Below are 27,528 nucleotides of genomic sequence, written 5' to 3'. Positions count from 1 at the left end.
CTCCATAACATTAGACCATTAGAAGAAAGATCAGTGTACATTTGATTTTAATTGCTATAGTCAGCAACTAAGGACTCTTCCTAGGTCTTTTTTAAACCGGTTCCTAAGTGAGTTGATCTCTGAACTAGGCAAGTCATTTTTCCTACCAGAATCTGGGATATTTTCAACAAAAAACAGATCACAGAACTTTTAGTACTTCAGACAATAATTATGTACATCTAAGAGTTTAGGACCCGACAGTGGTAACAGCTGTCCACTGAACACTTCCTCAAGAAATCATTGACATTGGGGTTGGTCATCAGTCATGCATAAGAGTAGACACACGATACTTAGTGATCTTTCAAAAAATTTGAGCTAAAGGAATTTCCTCAATCCATATAGGAAAACACATTAGATTAAAAAAAATTAATATGATTATATACACTAATTAACAGCTTACATATAATATATATAACCACCTGATACATGCTTCCATATATATCTCTGGTTCCTACGTGATAAATATGAGGAATCTGAAAGAAGGCTATGAACTCAGAACTTAAAGTGCTAATAAAAAGGTAATTTATGGATTCTCTTCACAGTTTGTCTTTTATGCTAAAAAATTTTTTCTTGACACAGCTATACACTTCCAAGAGATCTACCTGGAGGTTGTCCCCCCCCTCCCCTCACACACATCCATTTTTTTTCTGCAATTCTTAAATGACATCTACTGATCCATTTCTGATCTGATCTAATCCCAATTTCCCATCTCTCTTTCTCCTTAACACGATTGTACTACTACTAGCATGTTTTGGAGCAGTGAGCTGATGTCAGACCAAGACACTATACCCCGAGAATCAATCTGTTACTTCTTTGAAGGAAGAAGTGGACCTTTTTGAGACCACACACACACACACACACGAGAGTGGGCTGAAAAATTCTCGGCCTCAATCATAGATGGCAACACTATCAGCAAGTTTTTTTTTTTTTTTCTAAGTTGGTACATCTGTCATAAGCATCCGTGTAAAATTGCAAGTCATTCTATCAAGTAGTTCATTTTATACAGCTGTCTGAAGCAAAAGTGTTGTCTGTATTCCTTGAAATAGATAAAATTGAGTATCATGCAGTTATAAAATTCTTTGTAAAAGAAGGTTTAACACCAAAAGAAATTCATTTGAAGTTCATAAAAGTTTATGGGTACTCTTCTCCTTCGTTTTCGACAATCAAGAAATGGGCTGCCAAGTTTAAACATGTCTGTACCAGCCTTGAAGATGATCCATGTGAAGGACGTACAAAAAGTGTAACAACACCAGAAATCATTGATTAAGTGCACGATATGGTATTGGATGACTGGCGAGTCAAAGTGCGTGAAATTTCTGCAAAAGAATGTGTAGGATATATTTTGCATGAAGAATTGCAAATGAAAAAGCTTTTCGCAAGATGGGTGCCACGCTTGCTCACAGCAGATCAAAAACGCATTCACATGAAAATCTCTGAACAGTGCTTAAAGCATTTTAACAAGAACAAAACTGATTTTGTGTGCCGATTTATTACAATGGATGAGACTTGGATTCACCATTACACACCAGAATCCAAACAGTCGGTTCCATCAGCAGGAAAGATATTTTGGGATGCTAAAGGCATTCTGTTTATTAATTATTTTGAAAAGGTAAAACAATAATCAGGGAATATTATTCTGATCTTTTAACCAGACTAGATGAAAAAATTTGTGAGAAAAGACTCGGTTTGCAGAAGAAAAAAATAATCTTTCATCAGGACAATGCACATGTCCACAAAGGTGTTTTGGCAATGGGAAAATTAAGGGATCTGCAGTATGAATTGTTGGAACATCCACTCTATTCCCAAGATTTGGCTTCCTCTGACTTCTATCTCCTCCCAAAACTAAAACTCTTCCTTGCTGGTCAGTGTTTTTCTTCGAATCGAGAGGTGATTGCAGCTCTAGAGGAGCATTTTGCAGATCTTACTGATTAGGGATGGGATAATGGCACTGGGGCATCGCTGGAATAAATGTATTAGTCTTAAGGGAGATTATGTTGAAAAATAAAAAAAAATATTTTGAAATTATAAATTCATTTTTTCATTGTTAGGCCGAGAACTTTTCAGACCATATATATATTATATTTATACATATTCCACAATATCTAGTCGTGCAATTACTATAGGCATATTAAATTTTGTTCCCATTCATCTTTCGATTTCAGTCCATTTGTTGTTCCAAATGGACTGAAACTTAGTTCCAAACGAATAATCTTCTTCTTCATCTGGGTTGTCCCATTTAAGTAAGGTCGCTGTTTTTAGTGAGTCTTCTCGACATCCTCCTGTCTTGGGCTGTAACCACATCCAAGTTCTTCATACTTAAGTCCTCCTCCACCAGCTCCCTCCATCTCTTCTTTGACTGCCTGCCTTTCCTCCTCCCCTGCACATCCATTTGCATGACCTTTCTTTCCACATATTCATTCTCCCTCCTAATCACATGACCAAACCATCTTAACCTTGCCTCCTGTATCTTTGCTCCTAAGTTTGTAAATTTCACCATTCCCCTTACATAGTTATTTCTCAGACGATCCTTTCTGGTCACACTGCACAGTCACCTAAACATTCTCATTTCCACTACCTTCATCCTGCTGATGTTATTTGTTCTCAGGGCCACAGTTTTTGTAGCATAAGTCATAGCTGGTCTCACTACTGCCCTGCAGATTTTGCCTTTTAGATTGATCGACACCCTCTTATCACATAGCACTCCAGCCATCTCTCTCCAGTTCCATCTAGCTTGTATCCTGTATCCCATTTCCTTTTCAGCCTCTCCATCCACTTTCACTATTGAATCTAAGTATCTATGTGGTCCCTAACCTTCCTGATGACATTTCCTTCCATCTTCAGATCTGTCTCCTGGCTGCCATCCATTTTGTAACACAAACTCTGTTTTACTTCAGCTCAGTCTCATACCTCTCTCTCTTCCAGTACTTTCCCCCATCTTTCCAGTTTAGCTGCCACTTCTCTTGATTCTGCACACAGCATGATATCATCTGCATACAACATTGTCTGAGGCACGTCTTCTCTCACCTCTTCCGTCACAATATTAAACAGGAACGGACTTTGACCATGGCAAGCCAACTGTCACTTGAAAATTTTATGTCTCTCCTAGGAAGGTCTGAACTCTTGTCTTCACATTTCTGTACATCTTCTGCACCAACCTGACATATTTCTCTGGCACTTTTTTTCTCCCTTAGATACCTCCAAACTTCTTGCTTTGGCACTCTATAGTATGCTTTCTCCAGATCAATAAATACCAGATGTAGCTCCCGTTGTTTCTCTTGAAAGTTTTCCACCATCTGCCATAACACAAAGATAGCATCTGTCATCGATTGATCAGGGATGAAGTCAAATTGCTCCTTTGCAATCTCCACCTCCTTCCTCAGTCTTCCATCAAGAACCGTTTCTAGGATTTTTATTATGTTGGACATCAACTTTATTCCTCTGTAATTTATTTATTCCTTCTTAGTCTTGTGCATCCTCTTTACCCTTGTAGATGGAGACAAGAGTACCTGCCCTCCATCCCTCAGGTATATTTTCCTGTTGGCAAACTTTTATGAACAGGTCCCACAGCAGGTCAATTCTCTCTTCCCCCAGTGCCTTCCATGCCTCCACAAGGATCCTATCAGGGGGCCCACCAATTTTCCATTCTTCATCGTCTTTATGGCCTTCTTCACTTTCACTCTACTGATGTTTTCCATCCCCTCATAAGGCTGCCCATCTTCTCTGTGAATCCTCGCATTTACCTCATTCAAATGCTCTTCAAAGTATATTCTCTATCTGTTTCTTATATCCACATCCCTCCTTAATACTCTTCCTCCAGTCTTTTATTTGCGTCACATGTAAGATGTCCTTTGATGCCTTATTTCTACATTTTGCCAATCGATAAAGTTCTTGATATGCAATGGCCTTTGCCTGCACAACAACTCTCTTGGCTTCTCACTTTCTCTCTCTGTACTCTTCCACTCTTGACTCATCCCACTTCTGCTTTGCCTTCCTCTTAGCTGCCACTACTTCTTATACATTATTATTTCACCACCAACCCTCCTTCTGCTCTCTAATCTTTCCAGATGTTTCACCAAGCACCTCGATTACACAGCTCAGAATTGCTTTTGAATTATGTCTCCAATCTTGTACACTTTCTAGTCCATCTGAAATCCTCTAACACCCTCTCTTTAAAAAGGTTCCTCACACTCTCAACTTTTAAGAGAAGCCACTTAATTGTCTTCATCCCATGGCATCCAAAGGGTCTTACCTTCAACCTTATTTTAAAGTCTGCACACAACAATCATTGTTGCTGTGCCACTTGATTTGGTGGGATTACTTTACAATTTGTTACTTCCTTAAGATGTTTTCTTCTAGTCAAAATGTAGTCAATCTGTGAACTGTTTGCCAGATCAAACACTATCACAAAGTCTACAATCCTCTCTCCTTCCTGGTTCATCATTCCCTCTCCATGGCTGCCATGCACCCTTTCACAGTCCCTATTCTGTCTTCCTGTGTGTCTGTTCAAGTCTCCTCCGACAATCACATCTCGTTTTCTTCCAGTTCCCTCATTTCTTCATCTAGCACATTCCAGAATGCATCTTTCTCCTCTGCTGTACAGCCAACTTGCAGGACGTATGCACATAAGACAACCACTTGCTCTTCTCCAAGACCCAGTTTCATTTACATGATCCTGTCATTCCTCCTACCCACTTCCAGTACTTCACCCTTCATTCTGCCACACACCACAATTCTGACACTGTTTCTTCCCTCTTTATTTGCTCCAGAGGAGAATAATTTATACACCTGCCTTCCAGTTCCTTTGCCTTTTCCCCCTTCCACCTTGTCTCCTGTACACACAAAATGTCCAACTTCCTCTTACCTTTCCACTCATGCTTCCTACATTCAACGTTTCCACTTGCAACATTCTCTCCACCTGCTGGGCTTGCTTCTTTACCCGCATCTGCCCTTGATGCGGCAGCCCTCATCCACTTCTTGCAACTGTAGGGCAACGTAGCTGCACATTGTCTAAAGGGGTACGTCCTAGTCCTTGTATCACTTTCTTGACTCATTTGATCTTCCTGACATCAACCCTCGCAATTTGAATAATGATATATTATATTAGCCAAAGAATAAAAATGATAAGAAAAGTGTGGATGCTGTTCACAAAATTCTGGAAAAAAGGTAGTTATGAGTGAATATAGACTGTATTTACGAATATATATGGACTGAGAAAATTTCAAGATACATTTTCATTTCCTCAAGAACTTTATTGAGAAACATAACTTGAAACTAAAGTATGTAGTTTAATTTTCTCTTTATTTTTCTTTCAAGTATTCTTTAAATTAAAAAAAAAATAAAATTTAATTTTAGTCAAACAATATTTCACTGAATGAAACTTTCATCTAGTTGTGTAAGACAATTATTCTAACTTAGTTTTGAATGTCACCTTTATGTGATATTCAAAAACATTGTTCTTGAAGATTTTGTTTTGTCTCGAGATGGATTATACATAAGCTTTGTTTCCTCAGATAAGATTAAATATTAATATGGAGAAATATAATATGATTATAAGATTCCTAATATAATTTTTTCTACAGCATACATATGGGGAGGGGGGGGGGGATTACCTGAAATTCTTGTTGCCTTTGTCTGCAGAAACTATCATCACAGTTGGGATTTGGTTTCAAAACCATGCTTGGAAAGAAATCTTGAAGTGCATTATAGCCCAAGTAATATGTTACACCTCCAAAGTTCAAAAGATGCCTAAAAAAGAGTAACTTAATACGTGAAACAATTACATTCACAAAATCCAAACTTCATCTACAATTTTTGCTATTTTACAGAATATATTTTACATTATTTTTAGGATTCATTTATTTATTATTATTTTATTTTTGTTTACAGTGTAAGGCTTTTGAAGAAAAATGGTAAAGTATATTCACTGCTTCAGTTTTCATGGAATGAATGCATACTCTGAAGTATAAAATTTATTATTATTACTACTACTGCATGGAAATATTCATGAATTTGAAGAAGCATCGTGGGAGGTCCAGACTATCCACACAATGCCTATTACATTTCTCCTTGAATGCATTCACCTATAAAGCACTCAAGACACTTTTGCAACTCATTCATCACTATCCAAAAGAAAAATTCTAATCCTGAGACACTATATTCTTACTCAGTTTTCAAGTATGATCACTTGTTATGTCTGCAATACTCAAGTACTTAAAAATTTCCTCTGTATCAATTCTATAAAACCCTGTACAAGGCTCATTACAAAAGTAATGCCACCGCTTTTTTTTTTTTTTTTTTTCATTTAACAATAGCTTTTACATGAATTAATCCTCTATTTTTCAAGAGCACTGTCATTTATCAATAAAGTCTTCATCATTCACTCAATATATACATATATTTTTGACATCACTGAGCGAGATGCTGTACTCGACCCCATAATCTTTATTCTGACATAGCTCTTCATAAACAGTTTATTTCAATTGTTATCGGCAAAATAGCGATCTTCGGTTGCATCCTTCAGAAGGCACCAAATCCAGGATATGAGAAAGATCAATCAAATGTTTAACACTTTGACTGCCGTGTGCAATAAGTGTGCCTCACACATACACTTTTTGCTAGAGCCGTGTGATACGTATCTGTTTCACATGTTAACTTATTATTCCCAGTCATCTGTGAATATGGAAAAAAAATTAGTACTGCAGTAGTTAACATGTTAAAATGCATCTTTCATGGAAAACTAATGTGAGATAAGTGTAAGCAAACAAAGTTTGCAAAATAAAGATAAATGATGTGAAGTCATACCACCTTTACCATGAGTTGCCCCAGTCCTGAAAATACTTCAGGAACAAACTTTGTTTGCTTACACTTGGATAATGGATTAAACCAAGTATTTAATTTCTTGGTATCTTCAATTTATAGTATAACCAAGTGGAAAAACTTCCAACTTTTCTCTAATCCAGAGTAATTTAATAATAAGGTGTGACACCTTTTGGCAACTCGTATATGAAAATATGACTTCTGCATTACTCCAACCTTAGTATCACCTCTGGGTCTGGCTCCCACCAAAGAGACCTCAATAAAGGTCGAAACTGGTCTGGGTAGTGACCCCTTCCCTTAATGCATAGCATTATACATTGTCCGCAAGGAGATGTGCTTGCATACCCCCTTCACCACTAGTTTCCCCAGTCCTGAAAATACTTCAGGTGCAAACATTGTTTGCTTACACTTGGATAATGGATTAAACCAAGTATATCATTTCTTGGTATCTTCAATTTTCGAAGCAGTGGGTTAACTATTAATGCAAATGACAAAATTAAAAGTTTTTAGAAAGTGGGATCTTGGAGACATTCTTTTTGGACTAACCCCTAAGAAAGTACCCCTCATTATACTTGGAATTCCTTTCTCCACTTACCCAATATTACCAGTCCAAGAACTTTGAAATGTTAGAAGACTGGAAAATAGGGCCACTCTCCTTTTTCTTCTAAATCTGTAGTACTCAAAATCATAATATTTCCTGCTCAGTTTTACATAATAAATATTAGATATCACAGAAGCTGAAGAAAAGCAATTATATAGTAAACCTGTGCAATTTTTTTGGTCCAGCCGATACCAAGAAGTTAAAAAGGAATTTCTTCAACTATCAAAGAAGCATGGAGGATTTGGACTTCCAGTCTTAAAATTCTGCTATTTAAGCAAAACAGCTTCAAAAATCCATAAAATATTGCAGATTAATCACACGTGTGCAGACCTTCTCCTGTAGTACCTGGGTTTTCATCTTCCCCTGTTTAGAGTAAATGATTATAAAGGTCCAAAAGTTTAGAATGTTCCTGAATACTACAATATTCTGTGCTTAACTCTAAGACTGCTAAAACACTCTGGGTTGACATTCTTTCCATTAAAAAAAAGTAAAATTTGGTATAAAGATATCTTTAATCTCTTTTGCCACAAAATTCCACAGTTGAGTACTGACAACAATACTTTGTTTCATAAACTTGTTGAAGTTCCAAGGATTCCCTAATAGGAGGGATCTTGCTTGGAGAATTGCATATGACTGCTTCCAGTTAATACATCAAATGGAGGGTACTTTAACATCAGAGATCCAATTTGTGACATCTGTTACCGATTGGAAACAGTCAAACATGCATTCTACAGCTGCCCTCTTGCCCTGCGTATTTGGAACAGATTATGTAATGTGTTGGGCATTCCATTGCTTACAACAGAACATGTTTTTTTTTTTGCAATATCCACCACCTGTCAGCAATGGGAAGACACTCCTACTAGGTGTGTCCCCCGGGTGGGAGAAACCCAAATGGGTTGCTCTGAATAAAGAATAAAGAGCCATGGACCAAAGGGTGTAGCAGAGGCATGGCAAGCTGGCTACATTATTATGCCAGTAACTTTCATGAGCCGGAAAAAGTCTACAAACCGAGATAGTGCTATTGCATACGGGACAGCCGACGCACCTACTCGAAGACCACATAGAGTAGGTAAGAAATCAGCAAGGTCAAGTCAAGGACGTGAAACACATAGCCACCCTCAACATAAGATCACTATACCGGCCTGGAAAATTGCAATTAGTCCAGGAAAATTTAAAAAGACTGAAATGGAGTATTTTAGGTTTATCAGAGACACATTGGTGCGGAGATGGATTTACCAGAAGAAAGACCATACTTCTCAGGAAGAAAAGATAACATACACAGAGAAGGAGTTGCATTATTAATTGAGAAGAAACTTACACACTCAGTAATTGAAATAAAACCAGTGTCTCCTAGAATAATCACAGCCAAACTTCAAGCAAAAGAAAAAGGTCAAACAATTAAAATAATCCAAATATATGCACCAGACAGTAACCATTCAGAGGAAGAAATAGAAAATTTCTATGAAGAACTACAACAGGAAATAGATAATTCCAAAAATAGAGAACTCGCGATAGTGATGGGAGACTTTAATGCTAAAATAGGACAGTTCACAGCAGACAAAAATGATGTGATGGGGAAATTTGGATATGGAGAGCTTAACGATAGAGGAGAACAATTAGTCCACTTCTGTAAAGCAAACGATCTAATAATGATTACAAACACATTGTTCTATCAACACCCTAATAATAAATATACACGGACATCCCCAGATGGTAATATAAAGAACTGCATAGACTATATCATCATAAACAAACAATGGAAAAGATCAGTAAATAATGTACGAACATTAAGTTTTGATTTCGACACTGACCATGAAATATTAACTGCCACAGTGAAGATAAAATTCAACAGGAAAAACAATATCAGAAAAGAAGAATCAACCTATCAAAACTAAAAGATAGCTCAAGCAGAAGTCGATTTTTAGAATTTCAATTTTCATTTCTTGAAATTAAATTTCAGTTTTAATTTCAAGAATAGATGTGCTTGAAATTAAAACCCTCCATCTTCCAGAACAGCGGAAAATACTGGGAAGGAAAAGAAACAGTGTTATCAATTACAAAAGACACTCTAGGTACCAAACCCAAAATAAACAAACACTGGATAACCCAAAAAATCGTAGCTACAATAGAAGAGAAAAAAGAGAGGCCAAGATACTTGTAAACCAACAAAACAATGAAGAGAATAGATAAAATACAAAGCACTAAAAAATAAATTTGATAACCTATGCAAAAAGGCCGAAGAAAAATGGTTAGAAGAAAAAGCTAAGAAATGCCAAGACGCATACCAATAAAACAATCTAAAAGTCTTCCATGACACTATAAGAGACATTACAAAGGAATTCTCAGCAAAAGCAGTAACAATGATAAACAACAAGATGACTGAAACTGGGAATATTGAAGATATAAGAAAAATCTGGTCAAACCATTTTAAGACTATCTTTCACCAAGGAAACAAAACTACAATGCCAACAATAGAAGAAAATAACGACTACCCAAACATTTTACAAGAAGTTAGATATGCAATAAAATAGATGAAAACCAATAAAGCACCAGGCATTGATACTATCCCTACTGAACTGTGGTCATATGGAGGCAGCACATCAATAGAATATTTAACAACCCTATTCAATAAAATACTACAAACAGGAGAGATCCCAGATAACTGGAAAGATCATCCCAATATACAAGAAAGGAACAAAAGAGACTGCAGAAATTACAGACCAATCAATTTACTCTCCCCACACCTATAAAATATTCGTAAGAATTATAAAAAAATAGATTAAAAAACCCCTATGAAGAAATGATAGGCATAGAACAAGCTGGTTTCCGAGGAAACTATTCAACAATAGACCAAATTTTCACATTGCATCAACAAGCAGAGCTCAGCTGGGAAGACCAAAAAAGAACTATATTGTTTTTTTGAACTTTAAACAATTGATAGCATCAACAGAGAAAATCTTGTTAAAATTCTACTAGAAAAAGCAATAGACAAATATATAATACAGTTTCTGATAAAATATTACTCTAAGACAAATGCAATAATTAAAAAGGATCACAACAGAACCCATAGATCCATAAAGGAATAATGCAAGGATGCCCATTATTCCCATGCCTATTCAACATATATCTAGAAGAAGTTGTAATGAAGGCAATAGACAATAGGCCTGGAATCAATGTCAATGGTTTAAACATAAATAATACTGAATATGCAGATGATCTCATCCTTATTGCAAGAACCCCAAATGAACTACAAAGGTTGATAAACAAGCTAAACAAAACCTGTAAAACATATGCCATGACAATAATTATACAAAAGACAAAAGTGATGAAAATAGGGAGGAACGGAACTGCCATCTCAGCCACCCTAAATGGAGAACAAATAGAACAAGTAGATAACTTCATATATCTTGAATCAAAACTGACAGAAACAATAGATGAACTCAAAACAATCAAACACAGAATAGCGATAGGATGGACCGCCATGGGAAAATTACAGAAAATCTGGAAAACAAACAAGATATCTAAGTAAGCCAAAATCAAATTACATGAAGCAATAATTATACCAACAGTCATCTATGGAGCAGAAGGGTGGACAGTTAAGAAAAGAGAGGAGAAAAAACTGCTGGCATTTGAAATGAAATGCTTAAGAAAAATAAATAGAACAAGTTGGACAGAAAAGAAAACAAACAACACAGTCAGACAAGAATTATTATATAAAAAGACAATAATAGAAAAAATTAGAAAACAACAACTGAGATGGTTTGGCCAAACTGTACACATGGATGCAGACAGACTTCCTAATGTCCTAATCAATACTTTTCCAACTGAAAAAAGAAGACCCAGAAGACCAAGAATCACCTGGCTGAAATTAATAAAGAACATCTCGGGATGCAGAACATATAAGGAACTTTTTAGAACAGCAAGGAATAGAGGAGACTGGAAGATGCTGCTCAAGAGAACTCAACCCGTCTTAGACGGAAGAGAAGAAGAACATAATTAATGAATTAAAATAACATTTATGGAAGGTTAGAAAGAAACATGGATTTCAAAACCAGCAATATACATCCAAATGCTTTATAATATTGCATTGTGGAAATTTTATTATTCAGTGAGACAATTTTTGTATTTAGAAAGAAGCATTCTAGGAGATAGATGGTGTAGACCACCCACATTATGCAATATTCACCAGGGGGAGGAGGGATAAAATTCTGTCTATTCTTGCTATGAGAGGTTTTTTAAATAGTTCCATCCTCTTAATTCAACGTGTCTTATAGTCAATTGCAGGAATGATTGGAGGGCAATCCCAAGTAAAGAAGGCCAACTCAAGGCAGTTAACCCAGTTGGGGCTAACCACCTGGACATCAGTCATCTTTGCACTTGAGTTTTAATTGGTCTTTTGGTTGTTCATCTATATGAGATTGGTGAAAAATAAAAACTGATAACCGTTGGCTATATGATGATATAAAGAGCTGAGGGCTTTTCTCTATGTCTCATGCTATCTATTTGTCTTTTCTTTCTCCTAATATTATCAGGCTCTCTTTCACCCCTAGACTAACTACTCTAGGCCTATGATGGGCAACCCTTTACTTTTTCACCTCAATAAAGGTTGAAAGCAGCCCGGATAGTGACCCTTCCCATAATGCATAGCATTATACTTGTCTGTAAGGATATGTGTTTTGCATTATGGGATACTAAGGCAAGTGATTTGAAGTCATTAGCTTCTATATATGAGTTGCCTAGTCCTGAAATTACATCATCATCAAATTCCTGCCATGTACCCTCAAGGGGTGTACAGGATATGATAGTACTACATGAAAAAAAAATTACATCATTACTAACTTCCTATCTACAATTTTCCTCCAAATCAGTCTGTTACTTGTCAACACTCCAACATTATCAGATCTTATATTTCTATCATCTAAAGCACTTTGTACCGTATCAATCCACCTATATCTTGGTCTTCCTCTGGGTCGTTTTGCTGCCAACCTGGCAGAGAACACTTGTTTTGCTAATCTTTCCTCGCCCATTCTGTTTAAGTGACCATGCCACCTGAGATTAGCTCTGCTAACGCATTCCTGGATGCTGACAATGGCAAGTTCTTTCCTAATATCCTCGTTTTTAATATGATATTGCCATTGATGCCATCTGTTCACGCCTCTAATCTTTCTCAGGACTCTCATATCTGCGGTCTCTAGTCTTTGGTCAAGTGTTTTACTTCTGACCCAGCTCTCAGATCCATAAGTTAAAACTGGTTTGAACACTCTCTTGTATACAGCTAATTTAGTGTTCCGACTAATTTCTCTCTTATTCCATATGAATTTATTCAATTGACTTCCCACCATACCAGCTTTGCTGATTCTGTTGTCTATTTCTATATTTAATTTACCATCTTCCCTAAAAATCGGGCCTAAATAGCTGAAATGTTTTACTTGTTCCACAGGTTCTCCATTCACAACACAGTTGACATTTTCAATGATTCTGCCTATTTTCATTGTCTTTGTCTTTTTATTGCTGACCATCATACCATATCTATTACAACAGCTATTAAATTTAGTCAGAGAATCTTGCAGACTTGTAGCGGATTTATTTAGAAGTATAACATCATCCGCATAAAGCAAAGAACTGAGATTAACATCTCCAATTTTGATATCATGTTTAATACCACTTTCCTTCATAATGTGATCCATATAGATTATGAATAACAGAGGGGATAATGTACATCCTTGTCTCACACCAGATTTAACATTAAACCATCTTCCTGTACTTTCTTCAATTCTAACTGCTGACTTACAACTCAAATAAAGACTAAGTATTGCTTGATATAATGCCCCATTGGCACCATATAACTGCAGCGTATTGAATAGCTTCTCTCTTGGCACCTTGTCATATGCCTTTTCCAGATCGACAAAACTTAAATACAGATCTTTGTTATATTCCCATGCTTTCTCGACTATTTGTCGTAAAGTGAAGATCTGATCCTGACAGCCTCTATTTGGCCTGAATCCAGCTTGTTCTTCACCAAGCTTTTCTTCCATAATTCTTCTCAACCCTTTCTCGAGTATACGTGCATAGATCTTGCCAGGAACACTCAGTAGGGAAATACCTCTGTAATTCTCACATGCAGTTTTATTTCCCTTTTTATATATGGGTACTATGAGAGCTCTACTCCAATCATCGGGAATTCGTCCCTCTGTCCAGGCTTTCTGAACTATGCAGTGCAGCCACTGTAAGACTCTCATACCACCATACTTCAGCATTTCTGGTCGAATATCATCTACTCCTGCTGCCTTTCCACATTTTAAGTATGGATATGTATTCTTGACTACTTCAAGTATGGATATGTATTCTTGACTGCATGCCTGGTCAGTGTTTTTTACCACTGTGCTGTCATCACTGCTTGTTTCATTTAGCAGTTTTTCAAATAATTACTCCATACTTCAAGGATATCTTTTTCTCCAGTTTTCATGCCACCTTTATCATCTCTAATTCCTTTTATAGCACTCTTTCATCCATTCTTAAGCTTCTTCAACAACCTCCAGAATATTTTGCCACCTTCTTGATATTTATTTTCTATATTCTTGCCAAAGTCCTCCCATGACTTTTGTTTAGCTAGTTTTACACAGTGCTTAGCATTCTTGCATTTGTCTCTATATTCTCTAAGAGCACAAGCTGACTTATTTGACAGGAACTTTTGGTATGCTTTCTTCTTTTCCTTCACTGCCTCTTTAACTTCCTGTGTCCAGCAGGGAGTTCTGATTTTTTTTATCCTTAGACAACCTCACCACATGCCTCTCTGGCAGAATCAATCAATGTTTTCTTCAGAGTTTGTCACTGAATCTCCAAGGTTTGATTCATGTTCTCAAACTCTTTCATTTTTTCTTCAATAATCTTTGTGTATTTTAGTCTCCAGCTCACATCTGAAAGCTGTTCAACTTTTATTCGCTTTAAAACTTTCTTACATGTTATTCTTTTCAATATGAAATTCAATTTTATCCTGCTCAAGACTAAATAGTGATCACTTCCAATTTCAAATCCTCTGTACACTCTGGTGTCCTGCACCAGGGAGAAAACATCACTATCAACAATAACATAGTCAATGAGACTTTTCTTATTCCTAGCCTCTTCTCTCCATGTGAATTTGTGCACATTTTTATGTTGGAACATGGTGTTAGTAATAACCAGTCCATGTCCTGAGCAGAAATCCAACAGATATTTGCCATTATTATTAGCTTTGCTCTTTTTTCCAAATTTTCCCAAAATATTTTTGTATGTCTCACAATCATTTCCTACTCTGCTATTTAGATCCCCAACAAGGACCAACTTTTCATTTTTCATTGTGTCAGTTGCTTTTTCTAAACCCTCAAAAAATTTCTCCACTTTTATCTTAGTAGAACCTTCTGTGGGACTATAGGCACAAATAAGTCTCATTGTCCAGTTCCCCATTCTCATATTTACCCACATTACTCTACTTGAGACTGACTGCCATTCAAGAAGATTAGCCTCGTATTTTGTGTTGAATACTATGGTTACTCCTTCTTTTCCTTGATTGTCATTGCCTGAATATAACGTTTTGTATTTATTGCTCAGAAAGATCTCACCAGTTTTGGTCTTTTTTGTTTCAGTCACCCCTATGATGTCGATCTGGTACTTATCTAATTCCTCAGCTAGCTCCATTTCTTTGCCATTCAGGCTTCTTACGTTGATAGTACCGATCTTTAACTCTGGTGATGTTGAGTTGGGGTTTATTTTCAGATTTGTTCCAGTAGCTGACTTTTCACTGTTTTCCCTGGTTCCCTGGCGAAAACAACGAGGGCCTTGTTTAACCGGGCGACGACCCAGCCAGCATGAAATTTTGTCATGTTGTACCATCATTCAATATTTTGGTTTAACCAATAAGAATACAATATGGTTGGCTAAATCCCAAATTGCCAGCCCATCCTCGTCCGTTCAGTATCCAAGTAGATACCCAACAGGGTGCACCATGAGAAGGTGAGGGTTGGACATTAGGTCAGAAGCCCTGGTCGGTTCTCCGCATTCCTTTAAAGACTATGTGGAGGTCTCCTCTCAGTCCTGAAATTACTTCAGGTACAAACTTTGTTTACTTACACTTGGATAAAGGATTAAACCAAGAATATAATTTCTTGACATGTTTAATTTATAGAGACTACTTGATATGTCCATTTAGTGACACATATCAAAAGAAAAAAATTAAGAGACATTAATTTGATATTGTTCAACATAACTGAAACATTTCTAGATTTCCTCTTTTCCACTTATCGATCAAATTTTGCAACCCACAACCTTCAATCTATCATCGTATAAATTGAAGGTTGTGGGAAGAGGGTATTCCATAGATCAGTCACAATCTTGAGCACTATCCTCTGAATTCACTTCACCATTCTCTCATTCCCAAGAAACACAGGCGACCAGACCTGTGTAATAATCCAGATGTGGCTGTATCAAAGCCTTAAAAAGGGGAATGATACCTTCCTTACCTCTGCATGCTGTATGTTAACCAATAACTAAGTAATCCTATGAGCTATCTTGGCAACTTTTGCAATACAAGGCATGTCCAAAAAAAGACCGAACTTTTGCTATAAAAACTTCATTGTTCATTTCACAATATTTTAAGCACTGTCCCCTTCAAAGTAGTCCCCTCTACTGGTGATACACCATTCCCAATGTTTCTTCCATTGTTGGAATGCACTTTCTGTGATGGCACATAGTTCTCTTATCGCATTTTCCTGAATCTTCTCTATGGTTTGGAAACAACATCCTTTCAAAGTCGTTTTAAGTTTGGGAAACAGGAAAAAGTCTGCTGCGGCTAAGTCGAGAAAATAGTGTGGATGAGACACAACAGATGTCTGATGTTTTGCCATATAACTGTGGATGAGGAGTGACGTGTGAGCTAGTGCATTGTCGTGGTGCAACATCCAAGTCTGGTTTTCCCACAATTCAGGCCTCTTCCTATGCACAAGCATCCCTCAAATGCACTAAAACTTCCTGGTGCAACTCTTTGTTTACGATCTGACCACATAGTACAAATTCATAATGGACAATGCCTTTCCAATCAAAAAACACAACCAACATCACCATGATCTTTTGGCTGACTCATTTGTGCTTCTTGAGACCCTTTCCCCACCCACCGCGACGATTGCATCTTGGTTTCAACGTCATAGCCATAAACTCGCATCTCAATTTTTACGAAGTTTGCAGCAAAATTTCACACACACGCACATTATTCTTCAAGCTCTTTTATTGTCACTAATCTGACAAACAGCTTGTGCATGTGCTCACTTCAGTGGATATAGCCCACCAACTAATGCTCACAGCAGAACAGGACCAATGGCAGTCTGTTGTCAAAACCCTACTAGGTGTGTTCAGTAGCCACAGCATGCTCTCCATGCTGGTTGGGATGCTATTTAAAAAAGTTTGGTCTTTTTTTGAATATGCCTCATATGTCCCCTGAATGTAAACTCCCTATCAATCAACATCCCAAATACCTTTCTTCATCAATTTCCTGGAGTACAGTCCTGCTAACACAGCACAAAATTTGTAGTCTTTTCATCCCAAAATATATAACTTTACACTTTTCCCATTTACCTGGTACCAATCTTTTGTCCATACTATCAAGCCTATTGAAATCATTCTATGAGCTTACACACTACCAAATCTGTATAATCAAACACTTCAATATTTCCCTTCTAATCATTTTCTAAATTTAACAAATTAAACAGCAGTGATCTAAGCACATAGTCTTGATCTTTTGACCGACTCATCTGTGCTTTTTGAGACCCTTTCCCCGCCCATTGCGACGATTGCAGTGTCCTACAGCACACCATTAGTCATCTGCCTTACTCTGGATTCTGTTCCTTTACATACTAACTCTTTGGGATCTATCCATCACTCATCCTAATATCAATATCACCAACTTCATATCCATTCCCATTTACTTCATTTTGTGTAAAGAGTTCCATGTGGTATTTTGCTTTTGCAAAATCCAGCAGTATCACAGCATAGCCATTCCCTATGAGTGAATATGATTAAAATTGAGTAAATTAAAAGTGAGTAAATTACTAAGGAATAACCTACCCTTTCAAATTAATGCTGTCCCTCAGAGCATTATATTCTAATTCAGACATTTTTGAATTTATCTTTGACCAGCTTCCCCAATATCTTTATCACTGTTCCAGAGATACTGCTTGTTCTATAATTTGCTGCATGTCAGCCCTCCTTCCACTCCTTTGGGACTTTACTAGAGCAGAGGCTTAAGTTAAACAGCCTAGTTTATGGCAATATCTTTGCAGCTGATGTGATCTTTCATCCTTCCTTGTAATACGTGGGCATTTGCATAGTGAATCTGCAATATCTTAAGTATTTCCAATTCATCAACCTCTATTTCTGCATCACTTCCTATCACCACATATTTCACTCATTATTTTCAACTAGATGATAGATCCTTGTAAAGTGGCCACTCAGTAATAACTTAACTATTCTGTCTGCTTCTGTCACTTTTCTATCATTGTCACTTATTATCCTTTCATAATTATTCTTCCTTTTACTAGTGACGTAGCACAAAAGAACTCTGGAATTTCCTTTGCCCTGCTCTCAGGTAATTTCCTCTTATGATTTTGCTCTCCATACCATGACAATGAATCTTCTTGCCTGTGTCTTGTACCGTTCGTGAGTTTGCTTTTCATCTTTCTTCTTATATGCCCTCCACAACATTTTTTTCCCCAGCTTCTGCTTAATGATAATACTCATTCATTCATCTAATTTCTACCTGATTTATCCTCCTAACCTTGGGTATGCAATCTGATATTGCTTCTTCCAGATATCCCTTGACTATCCCCCATACACTGTGAACATCCCTGCCTTGCAGATTTTTATGCCATGGCAATGTCTTGAGCTACCTCCTAAGCTTGTGAAAATCATCTGTCCCTGTAGTTCCATAAGATCTCTTCTTAAATTAAAATTCCACAGGTGATAACCTTCCAAGTCAAGACAGTATGATCACTCTTCCCTAATTGGAGGCAATGTGGCTATCTTAATTGTGGACAGATCTTCAGATCTGATCTTTATAGCCAGATGCAGAACTCTCAAATTCCAGAACCCCTTCCATTGCACATTGCATGCTGTTTCAAGTTATCTCTTAGGAAGTGAATAAATTCCATTTCCTTCTAGTTAGTGCTCAAAAATAATTATTCAGCCTGCACTCATCATGCATTTGATGATGCTGTCATCTACATCGTTCCTTTCAGCCTCCCCCACCCACCCAGCCAACTGCAGCAACCACCAACTGTACATTTTGACATGCTGGCCACCATATCACACAATGCCTCAAAAAATAAACTGCTTTCCACATCAACATCTTCATGGTGACCTCTTACTCTGGCTGCAATTCATCTATTATCAACAGCAGTATCTTCCCCTCCAATCCTGTTTCTATTCTCACCGAAAATACTTTACTTCACATTCCACCTCTGGAACTACATCACCTGCTGTTGACCAAGTCTCACCTATAACTTTTGGCAAGATTGCACCAACCTCTGACAGAAAAAGCATCCCTTTTATTGCTGGGAATTGTTATTAACACGCATAAGCTGTACCGCAATACCCTCTTATATCCACAATTACATTTATGCCTTATATTGACTATCCCATTCAATATTGTTACCTCAGACTAGGTTTTGGTTTTTTTTGGTCATTCTTATACTCACCTGCATTCTCTCAATAGCTCTAATTTCCTTTATTCATGTTGCAGTTTCTGGAATAAAAACTGTTTGGAACTGGAAATGAAAAATAATTTACTAATTAAATTAAATACTGACATTCTACCAGTTCACACTAGCATTATCAAAGGCACTTTAAAGATACACAATCGGTGAAGACTGGGAACGAAATAATCTCAAGAACAAAGACAGTTGTGTGTGTGTGTGTGGAGGGCAACAATATCACAGCAACAATATCTCTGCAGCGATCTGTGATTATTGTTAATGGAAGGGTAAGGTGGTGTGTCAAAATTTGTATAGGGTTACACCATCAGTTCCACAGCAGAGTACTGGGTTCTGTAGAACACAAGCCACTTCCAGGAACAGTCTGTGATTTGAAATGAAATCTATCTGTGCAGTAGCCTGGCTTTCTTAAACCCAAAGAAATAATTTTCTTTCAAACCATATTGTGCTAGTCTGCTTTTAGGTTGACCATACCAAATACTCTTTTTGTGTTCTTACCAAGGTGATCTTGTCCTATCTGTCCAAAATATTGGCTCTCACATTGACATGGAATACTGTAGACGCCTGGGAGTCCTTTATCATTATCATTCCTTAGCAAGGAGGAGACGTGGGCAAAGATTTATACTGTGTATTGCACTGTTTTAGGAGCCCAGTCTATGCACCCCCATACCTTTAATGGGGTAAGGTAAGGATATGGTATGTGTAGTCTGGTTGGAGGTTAGTTTTTCTTTGTTGTTGTAACCATTTTATGTAAATATAAAATGTATATATACTCTGCCAACCAGGCAGGTGTAGCCTGCCTGGTTAGCATATCTGCTCTCCAGCCAAAAGGTTGCAGGTTCGAATCCCGCATTGGACATGGATATTTGCGATTGTCTGTGAAAGTAGTGGTGATGGGTGGTAGATGGTGTTGGTGTAGTTGTGGTTTGTTGTAGTTGGTGGATTGAGTGAGTGGTGGAGACAGAGGGTTGTAGATGTCCTCCCACGATGAGTCTTTGGACTCCCTGGAGGTGTCATGTAATAATAATAATACTAATAACCTGTCGTTCCAGATGCAGTGCAGTTATTCTGCACATGAATTTTGTTCTCAGTACCTGTACTGCATCTGGAACAACAGGCTCTACTTACATCATTGGAACAAAATGATTACAATAACAACAAGAACAAATACTTTGCTAAACTCCTTAAAAAAAATAAAAGAAATACATTCTGCCCCCCCCCCCCCCCAACCAGACTATACATATACCATATCCTTATTTTACATTAAAGGTACAACTGAGAGGCCGACTCACTCCCAAAATAATACAAAATTAGACGTCTATAAACCTCTCGATAAAGTCTCCTTCCTGAGAGAAATCAAGGACTGCCAGGATCTTTATTCCTGCCCAAGTGTTTACTTATGATATCCCCCCAACCCATTTGTTAATGTGACATCCTATCAGTCCAGTGTTTTGGACTGATAGGATGGGTCACCTTGATAAGAAGAAAAAGAACATAAAAAGCACATATTTGGTACCAAATATGCTGTTTAATTTGGAAGAAGAAAGGCCATGCTACTACACATATCCCATTTCAAATCACAGAGACAGTTCCTGGAAGTGGCTCACATTCTACAGAACCCTTACTCTCCCAACAACAGTGATCAGAAACACTGCAGCAGAGAGTGACATGGTGGCTCTACAAAGACAAGTGTCCTTCAAGGTTGTTTCATCCCCAGTCATTGCTGAGCATGTCTCTTTAAAGTGCATTTGATAATGTTAATTTCAGCTGGCAAAACACCAGCATGTAAATATTTAATTTAGTAAATTGTTTATTTTCATTTCAATTCCAAGTAGTTTTTATTCGAGAAACTTCAACATGAATAACTATAATAGCTACAGAAATTTGAATATGGAAATAGTTTTCTTTATTTTGTATTTCCACACTCTCAGTAAGCAATGCTTGCTCAAGACACATAACTCCAAAGTCCACCAATCAGCCTTATAAATTATTCCATCAATGAAATTCAGTCCACAGGCCTATGCAAACTGCACAACTTGTACTGACTCATTTGCAATCTTGACCCTTCTCAACTCCGCTCTATCATATCTTGGCAACAAACTCAGAGTCTTTACTCTCTCTTATTTTTATTTATTTTTTTTTTTTTTGCTACTTGAAGATCCTAGCAGTCCTTCTACCAGTAACTTACTTTCTCATCTCTCATACTATATTGTTAATTTTTACACCACAGAAACAAAATTTAGTCTTGATCTCATTACTTGATCTCATGATACTCCTGGTATCATGGAATCACCATAGAAAACTTTATTCTACTTTTCTCACTCTGTCATATGGTCCTTTTTCTTATCTCACACCTTTCTTATTCTTCTCAGCTCTACCACTAATGCAAAGTTTCTGCAATTATTCATGTTCATACTTTATCATGTGAAGGACTCCATGTAAGTGTATTATTTCTGCCATGACATCTAGTTTGTTCTCCTGACCTTTTTTCTACCACTGAACTTTCATAAACATCTTGCCAACACTTACATTTTTCCAATTTTGTCAACATTTCCCACTCTACTATCATGAGTTTTATTCACTCTGCACAGCACTCATTCTCAAAGAACTTCCTACATATCTGCTCACCAGTCTCATCAAAAAATTTCACCTTCTGTAATAAATACTTTTCATACACATACTGTACCAAAAAAAACTTCTCATGTCAAACTATCCTAACAGCATCTTTAGCCACCATTATTCTATTACATACTGCCACCATAACAATGAAAGTTATCATAAAGTATGCTAAATTTTAATAAACATTTAAACTAAACTAAGATTATTTAAAATCCAAAACAAATTATAATTGAATATCACAGTTTATTTATTTATTTTTTTAATGAAATGAGATTATATTTTCAGAGCACTCTTAACAATGATCTTCTTACTCACACAAGCCTAATGTATATTTCAGTTCTGTAAGACAAACATATAAGAAGCAACATAAAGGAAGTGGAAATAATTACACTGAAAGCCTAGAGTATAGGGTAGGTAAGCACTGTCAAGTAGCCTTGGATATTGAGTGAAGGCTTTAATATTACTATATTCCATATTTTAGAGAGCTTTGTGAATCCTTATTTGTTAGTTTTTAAGTTAGTCTTGCATTGCACCTTTCATGCCTCAGTGACAGACTAAATATTGGAATTATTAAACCAGTATTTCATTTTATTCTTCAGTGATGTGTATTCGTTTTATGAAAACTATACAATGAATTCTAATCAGTTTCAATCAACATTTAAGCTACCATACATTCTTTAGTAATGTGGGCAAACTTCAAAATAGGGAAATGGACAATGAAACTTATCTGTGCCTATGATCCCACAGAAGGTTCTCCTAAGGAAGAAGTGGAAGAATTTTTTGAGTCACTAGAGTAAGCAGAAAAAGTAGTCCTTGTTGGAGCAAAGTAAGAAATGAATCCCACTGAGCATATAGGAACGTTTTAGGATAATTTGGATTAAAGGGAAAGGTTGATAATAATGATGGTAAATATCTGCTGGACCTGCTCAGCACATGGACTAGTCATTATTAACACCATGTTCCAATATAAAGATGTGCACAAGCTCACATGGGGAGAAGACACAAGAAATAAAAAAAAACCTCATTGACTACGTTATTGTTGATAGTGATATCTTCATGCTTGTACAGGATAAAAGTATACAGAAGATTTGAAATCGGAAGTGACCACCACTTAATTCTAGGTTGAATAAAAATGAATAGCAAATAGCACACTGAAAAGAACAGCATGTAAGAAAGTTTTAAAAAGAATTAAAGTTGAGCAGCTTTTACAGATAAACTGTAGACTCAATTATACAAACATTACTGAAGAAGAAATGAAATGATTTGAAAACAAGGACCAAAGTAGCAAATTCTGAAAAAAAAAAAAAAAAATTGACTCAGCTAGGGAGGTTGTGGTAAGTTGTGTGCAAGGATAGGAAAATAAGAACACAATGGTGGACACAAGAAATTAAAGAAGCAGTCTAGAAAAAGAAGAATTCATATCCATATGTTCACTGGGCACCCAGATGCCATATGGTCACTCCATGCTCACCATGTAGTCCTGTTGTACGCTTTTCTAGAGGCTTCAACTCTCTGAAGATCAGTCACTACATACATACCATCCATCCAACTCACTGACTGTCTACCCCTTCCTCTTTTAAAGTGTTCTGCGAAGTCCTCCTTCCATCCTTTCAACGTGTCCAAAATATTGAATTTTCTTCTGTCAATGTCCTTAAGGAGCCTTAAAGTTCTACTGATCTTTTCTAACACCCATTCATCTATATGCCTTTCAGTATACGATATCTTCAACAGCCTTCTGTAACACTACATCTCAAAAGCAGCTATCCTTGTCTTATCTGACTTCTTTAGGTTCCAAGTCTCACATCCATAGTCGCTGTTGGAAAAACAACTGCATCCAAAATCCTCCAATTTGTTCCATGGTGATAGATCCTTCCAGATTTTAGACAAGTCTCTAACTGTTTTTTAGTCATTCCTAATCCTCTTCTGATGTCTTCTGAACAGCAATTCTTCACATTAATAATGGATCCTAGGTACTCAAACTTGCTGACTTCCTCAATTCTTTCTCCATTAAGGTAAGCTTGTTTCTCAAGAGCTTCCCTGTTTGTATTTCTTTTGAGAATAATAATCTTTATTTTACTAGGATTGAGTTGAAGTCTTCTGTTTTTACTGATCTTGTTAACTTTGTCAAGAATTTGTCCTAGTTTTTCTTTGTCATTACAAAGGGGTACTGTATCAGCATACTAATCAATTACTAATTTCCTTAAGACAAAAAAAAGATTACTAATCAATCTACCTCATCCAATGCTTCACCCATGATGTCCTCTGCATATTATACTAAAGTGAGGAGAAAGTAAACATCCTTGCCTAACTCCTTTTCCAAACCTGAAGCCAATCAGTTAATCCAACACCTGTTCTTACCATGGCTTCTTGCTCTCTGTACAAGTTGGCTATTAATCTGATAGTGTGTTGAGGAAAACTCATTCTTTTCATGAAAAAAAAAGAAAGAATACCAAAAATTCCTAGCAAATAGTCAGCAAATGCCCTGAAAGAATATAGAGAAAAACGTAAGAGATTTTTGTAAATGTGTAAAAGTTGCTAAACAAATGTTATAGAAAGACTTCAGTAAGAATATAGAAAATAAATATAAGGTGGCAAAATGTTGTGGGGTCTATTGGAAAAGCTTAGAAATGGATGAAAGAGTATTAGAACCAAAGGTGTTAAAGGTCACATGAACAATTACTTTGAAAGATTATTAAACGAAACAAGCAGTGGCAGAAGAGTAGTAGAAATTTTCAAAAGGAATACCAGTACATATCAGTACTTCAGGTAGAAAAGTCATCAAAAACTTGAAATGTGCAAAGGCTGCTGAAGTAGATGACATTATTATTTGATTCCTTTTCATTCATTCATGTCAAAGTGCATTTCAGCATTGCAATTATCTTTTGAGTTGTATTTGCAGTCTTTGTTACATGGCCCCTGAACTTCAACTTGCTATCTACTAACACTCCAAGATCCCTAAGCATCATCAGTTTCTTCTAGCATAATCAAACCAATATAATACAGCATTGAATATCTAATCATGCCAAAGCACATTTACTGACATTAAACTGATATCCATTTTCCCATGCCCACAATTCCAGTCTATTCAAATCATTGTAAATGTGTAAAAGTGAGGAGAATGCAAGTACTGTATATCAGCTGCATTTCTGATTACCCAACTATCTTTATATCATCAGCAAATAGTTGTATGTTGCCTGTCAACTCCTTCCCAATATCATTAATCTACAGATTGAATAACAGTGGACTAAGGACTGATCCTTATGATATATTACTAGTTACCTTAAATCTTGCAGACTGACATCCCCCATATACCACTTTTTGATATCTATCAGTCGGCCGTCCTCTTATCCACGCTAATATGTTATAATCCAAACCCATATTCTCCAATTTATGCAAGTCTTCCATGCTGTATCCTATCAAAAGCCTTAGCAAAATCCAAAAGTATCATGGTGTATCCATTATCCTTGTCTAGTTTAATAGTAACATTATCATAGAATTTGAGCAAGTTGCTAAATCATGACCTTCCCTTAGTAAATCCATGCTGTTCATTGCAAAGTAGAGATTCACTGTCAACCCATTTCTGAATGCGAGCCCTAACCAATTTTTCCATCATCTTCACCACCAACTCCTGACATGCTGATTGGTCAATAGTTGGGTACATCGGTCTTTGCATCATCCTTGTGCAATGGGATTACCATACATTCTTTCCATAATACCTCTTCTTCATACACCTGAGTTTCTTCATTCAGTGAAGAGGTAGGCAGTGAACTCAATGTTGCATACATCATTTTGAGAGCTTTTAGCAAAATAGGCACATTAGTTGAACAACTTCTTCTGCATCTGTCACCCTCACACACCATATGTATTCAGAAGAGTTATTCTTTCATATTCATTCTTTCTTTTACTTGCAGCATATTGATAAAATTCTTGTGGGTTGTCTTTAGCTTGCAGAGCCAGTTTCTTTTCATATTCAGACTTAGCTTTCCATTGACTATTCTAGCCTGCTGCTTATAATTTTCATAATGGACATCATCCTTATGCACACAGTATTCCTTCCACATCATCTGTTTCTTATGAATCTCTTGCTTAATAAGATTACACATCTTTGACTCCTATGCTATTTATTCTTCAGAATCTAGGGACACATTTTAATATTGCATCATTTAAGTAATTTTTAAATGCTTCCCATGCACTGTTGATATTCTTCCCATCCAGCAACCAATACCATACTGGTGAACTCAGTTGGTCATAATTCCCTGCTTTGTAGTTCAGCATGTAACCTTTTCTGATTGGAATATTCATAAACTTAGTCACTTTCCAAGTGAGTACTCTATGATCACTGTCACCAACCAGAGGCAGAATAGTTACATCTTTAACTGAAACACCCTCTGACACTATAATCAAATCTAACACTCTTTGACCTCAAGTTCCTTCTATTACATGCTGCTTGAGAAAGTTGTCATGCAACAGTTCAATAAATTCAGTTTCATTCTTCTCGTGAGATTTTACTGTTACCCAATCAATATTTGGATAATTAAAGTCTCCCATAATGATTACTCTCTTTGCACCTATCATCTCTGTTTGGTGATGTATTATTTCTTCATCACTAGCAATTGATATACCAGGTCTGTAACAACACCCAACTATATAATTGATCTTGTTAAATTTCACCTCACACTAGACGGCTTCAAATTCACTGCCACATGAAATACTGTTACTAGTACTATGATTACAGGTCTTAACACTAACTGGATTCAAGTCATCCGATATCATTAGCAGCATGCCCCTCCTCTCCTACTCGTATTTGACTCCATGGAGTCAAAAGACTCATTGCATACTATCCATTAACACAGTGGTTCCCAAACATTTCGATTTTTGGTGCCCTTGCTGAATCCAGGTTTTCCCAAGGCGCCTTATGTCAAATTCTAGCAAGTACACTTTGCGAAATAGCGAATCATTTTTTTAATTAAAGGGTTAGGTAAAAATAAATAAAGCACGTATTTAAGATCACAAAAAAAGTAACTGAACAAATTCAACTAATTTTCATTAGTGGGATGAATGAGCCAGTTGATCACCACACATTTTCTCAAATTTTGGAATCAAACTGGACACAGTTACCCTCATTTCCTTCTCCACATTGATTTTCGCACGATACATAGTTTTTATCACAGCAACTGCCAAAAATCCAGCTTTGCACAAATAAGAAGTCACAAATGGAATTAAAATTCTCTGAGCAAAAGCTCAGAGAATTTTAATTCACTCAGAAGGGGATATTCGTCTTTTACTGATATCCAAAATTCAGTTAATTCCATGCTGCTAAATTTTGTTTTCAATGTATTGTCGCAAGACAACTCAATAAGATTCTCTTCTTCTGCGGTAGTAAACTCAAATGGAGCACTGGCATTAAATGGATCTTGAATCCATGCAAATTTATCGATATTATCATTTTGAAAATATTTCTCAAACCAGGTGTTAAGCTGTGATAAGTGTTCTTCAAAGATGGATTTCATACCTCAAGAGAAATTAACTCCATTGGAGGTCAAAAACTGTTGCAACAAGGGGAAACATTCTTTGCCTCAGTCTTCATTTATTTTTCTTTTCCATAGTTTTAGTTTTTTTATAAAAGCTGAAATTTTCTCAATAGACTTTAAAAGGTGCACATTGCATCCCTGCAGGGGGAGATTCAGAGCATTCGTCTTTTCAAAAATATCACATAAG

General features: G+C 36.6%; 1 protein-coding gene across 1 annotated transcript in view; it reads right to left on the bottom strand.

The window, feature by feature from the left end:
- Uba5 (Ubiquitin-like activating enzyme 5) overlaps positions 1–27,528 on the bottom strand; it is a 135,068-nt gene that overhangs the window by 25,226 nt on the left and 82,314 nt on the right. The window contains exon 9 of the mRNA XM_090408563.1: positions 5,649–5,784. Within this exon, the coding sequence (XP_090264689.1) occupies positions 5,649–5,784 (136 nt within the window). The remainder of the gene's footprint in view (positions 1–5,648; positions 5,785–27,528) is intronic.

Source organism: Typopeltis vanoorti, chromosome 2 (genome assembly GCF_054136105.1).
Source record: "Typopeltis vanoorti isolate ZY-2024b chromosome 2, IOZ_Tvanoo_1.0, whole genome shotgun sequence".
Classification (NCBI taxonomy): Eukaryota; Metazoa; Arthropoda; class Arachnida; order Uropygi; family Thelyphonidae; genus Typopeltis; species Typopeltis vanoorti.
This window is presented reverse-complemented; position numbering and strand designations above follow the sequence as displayed.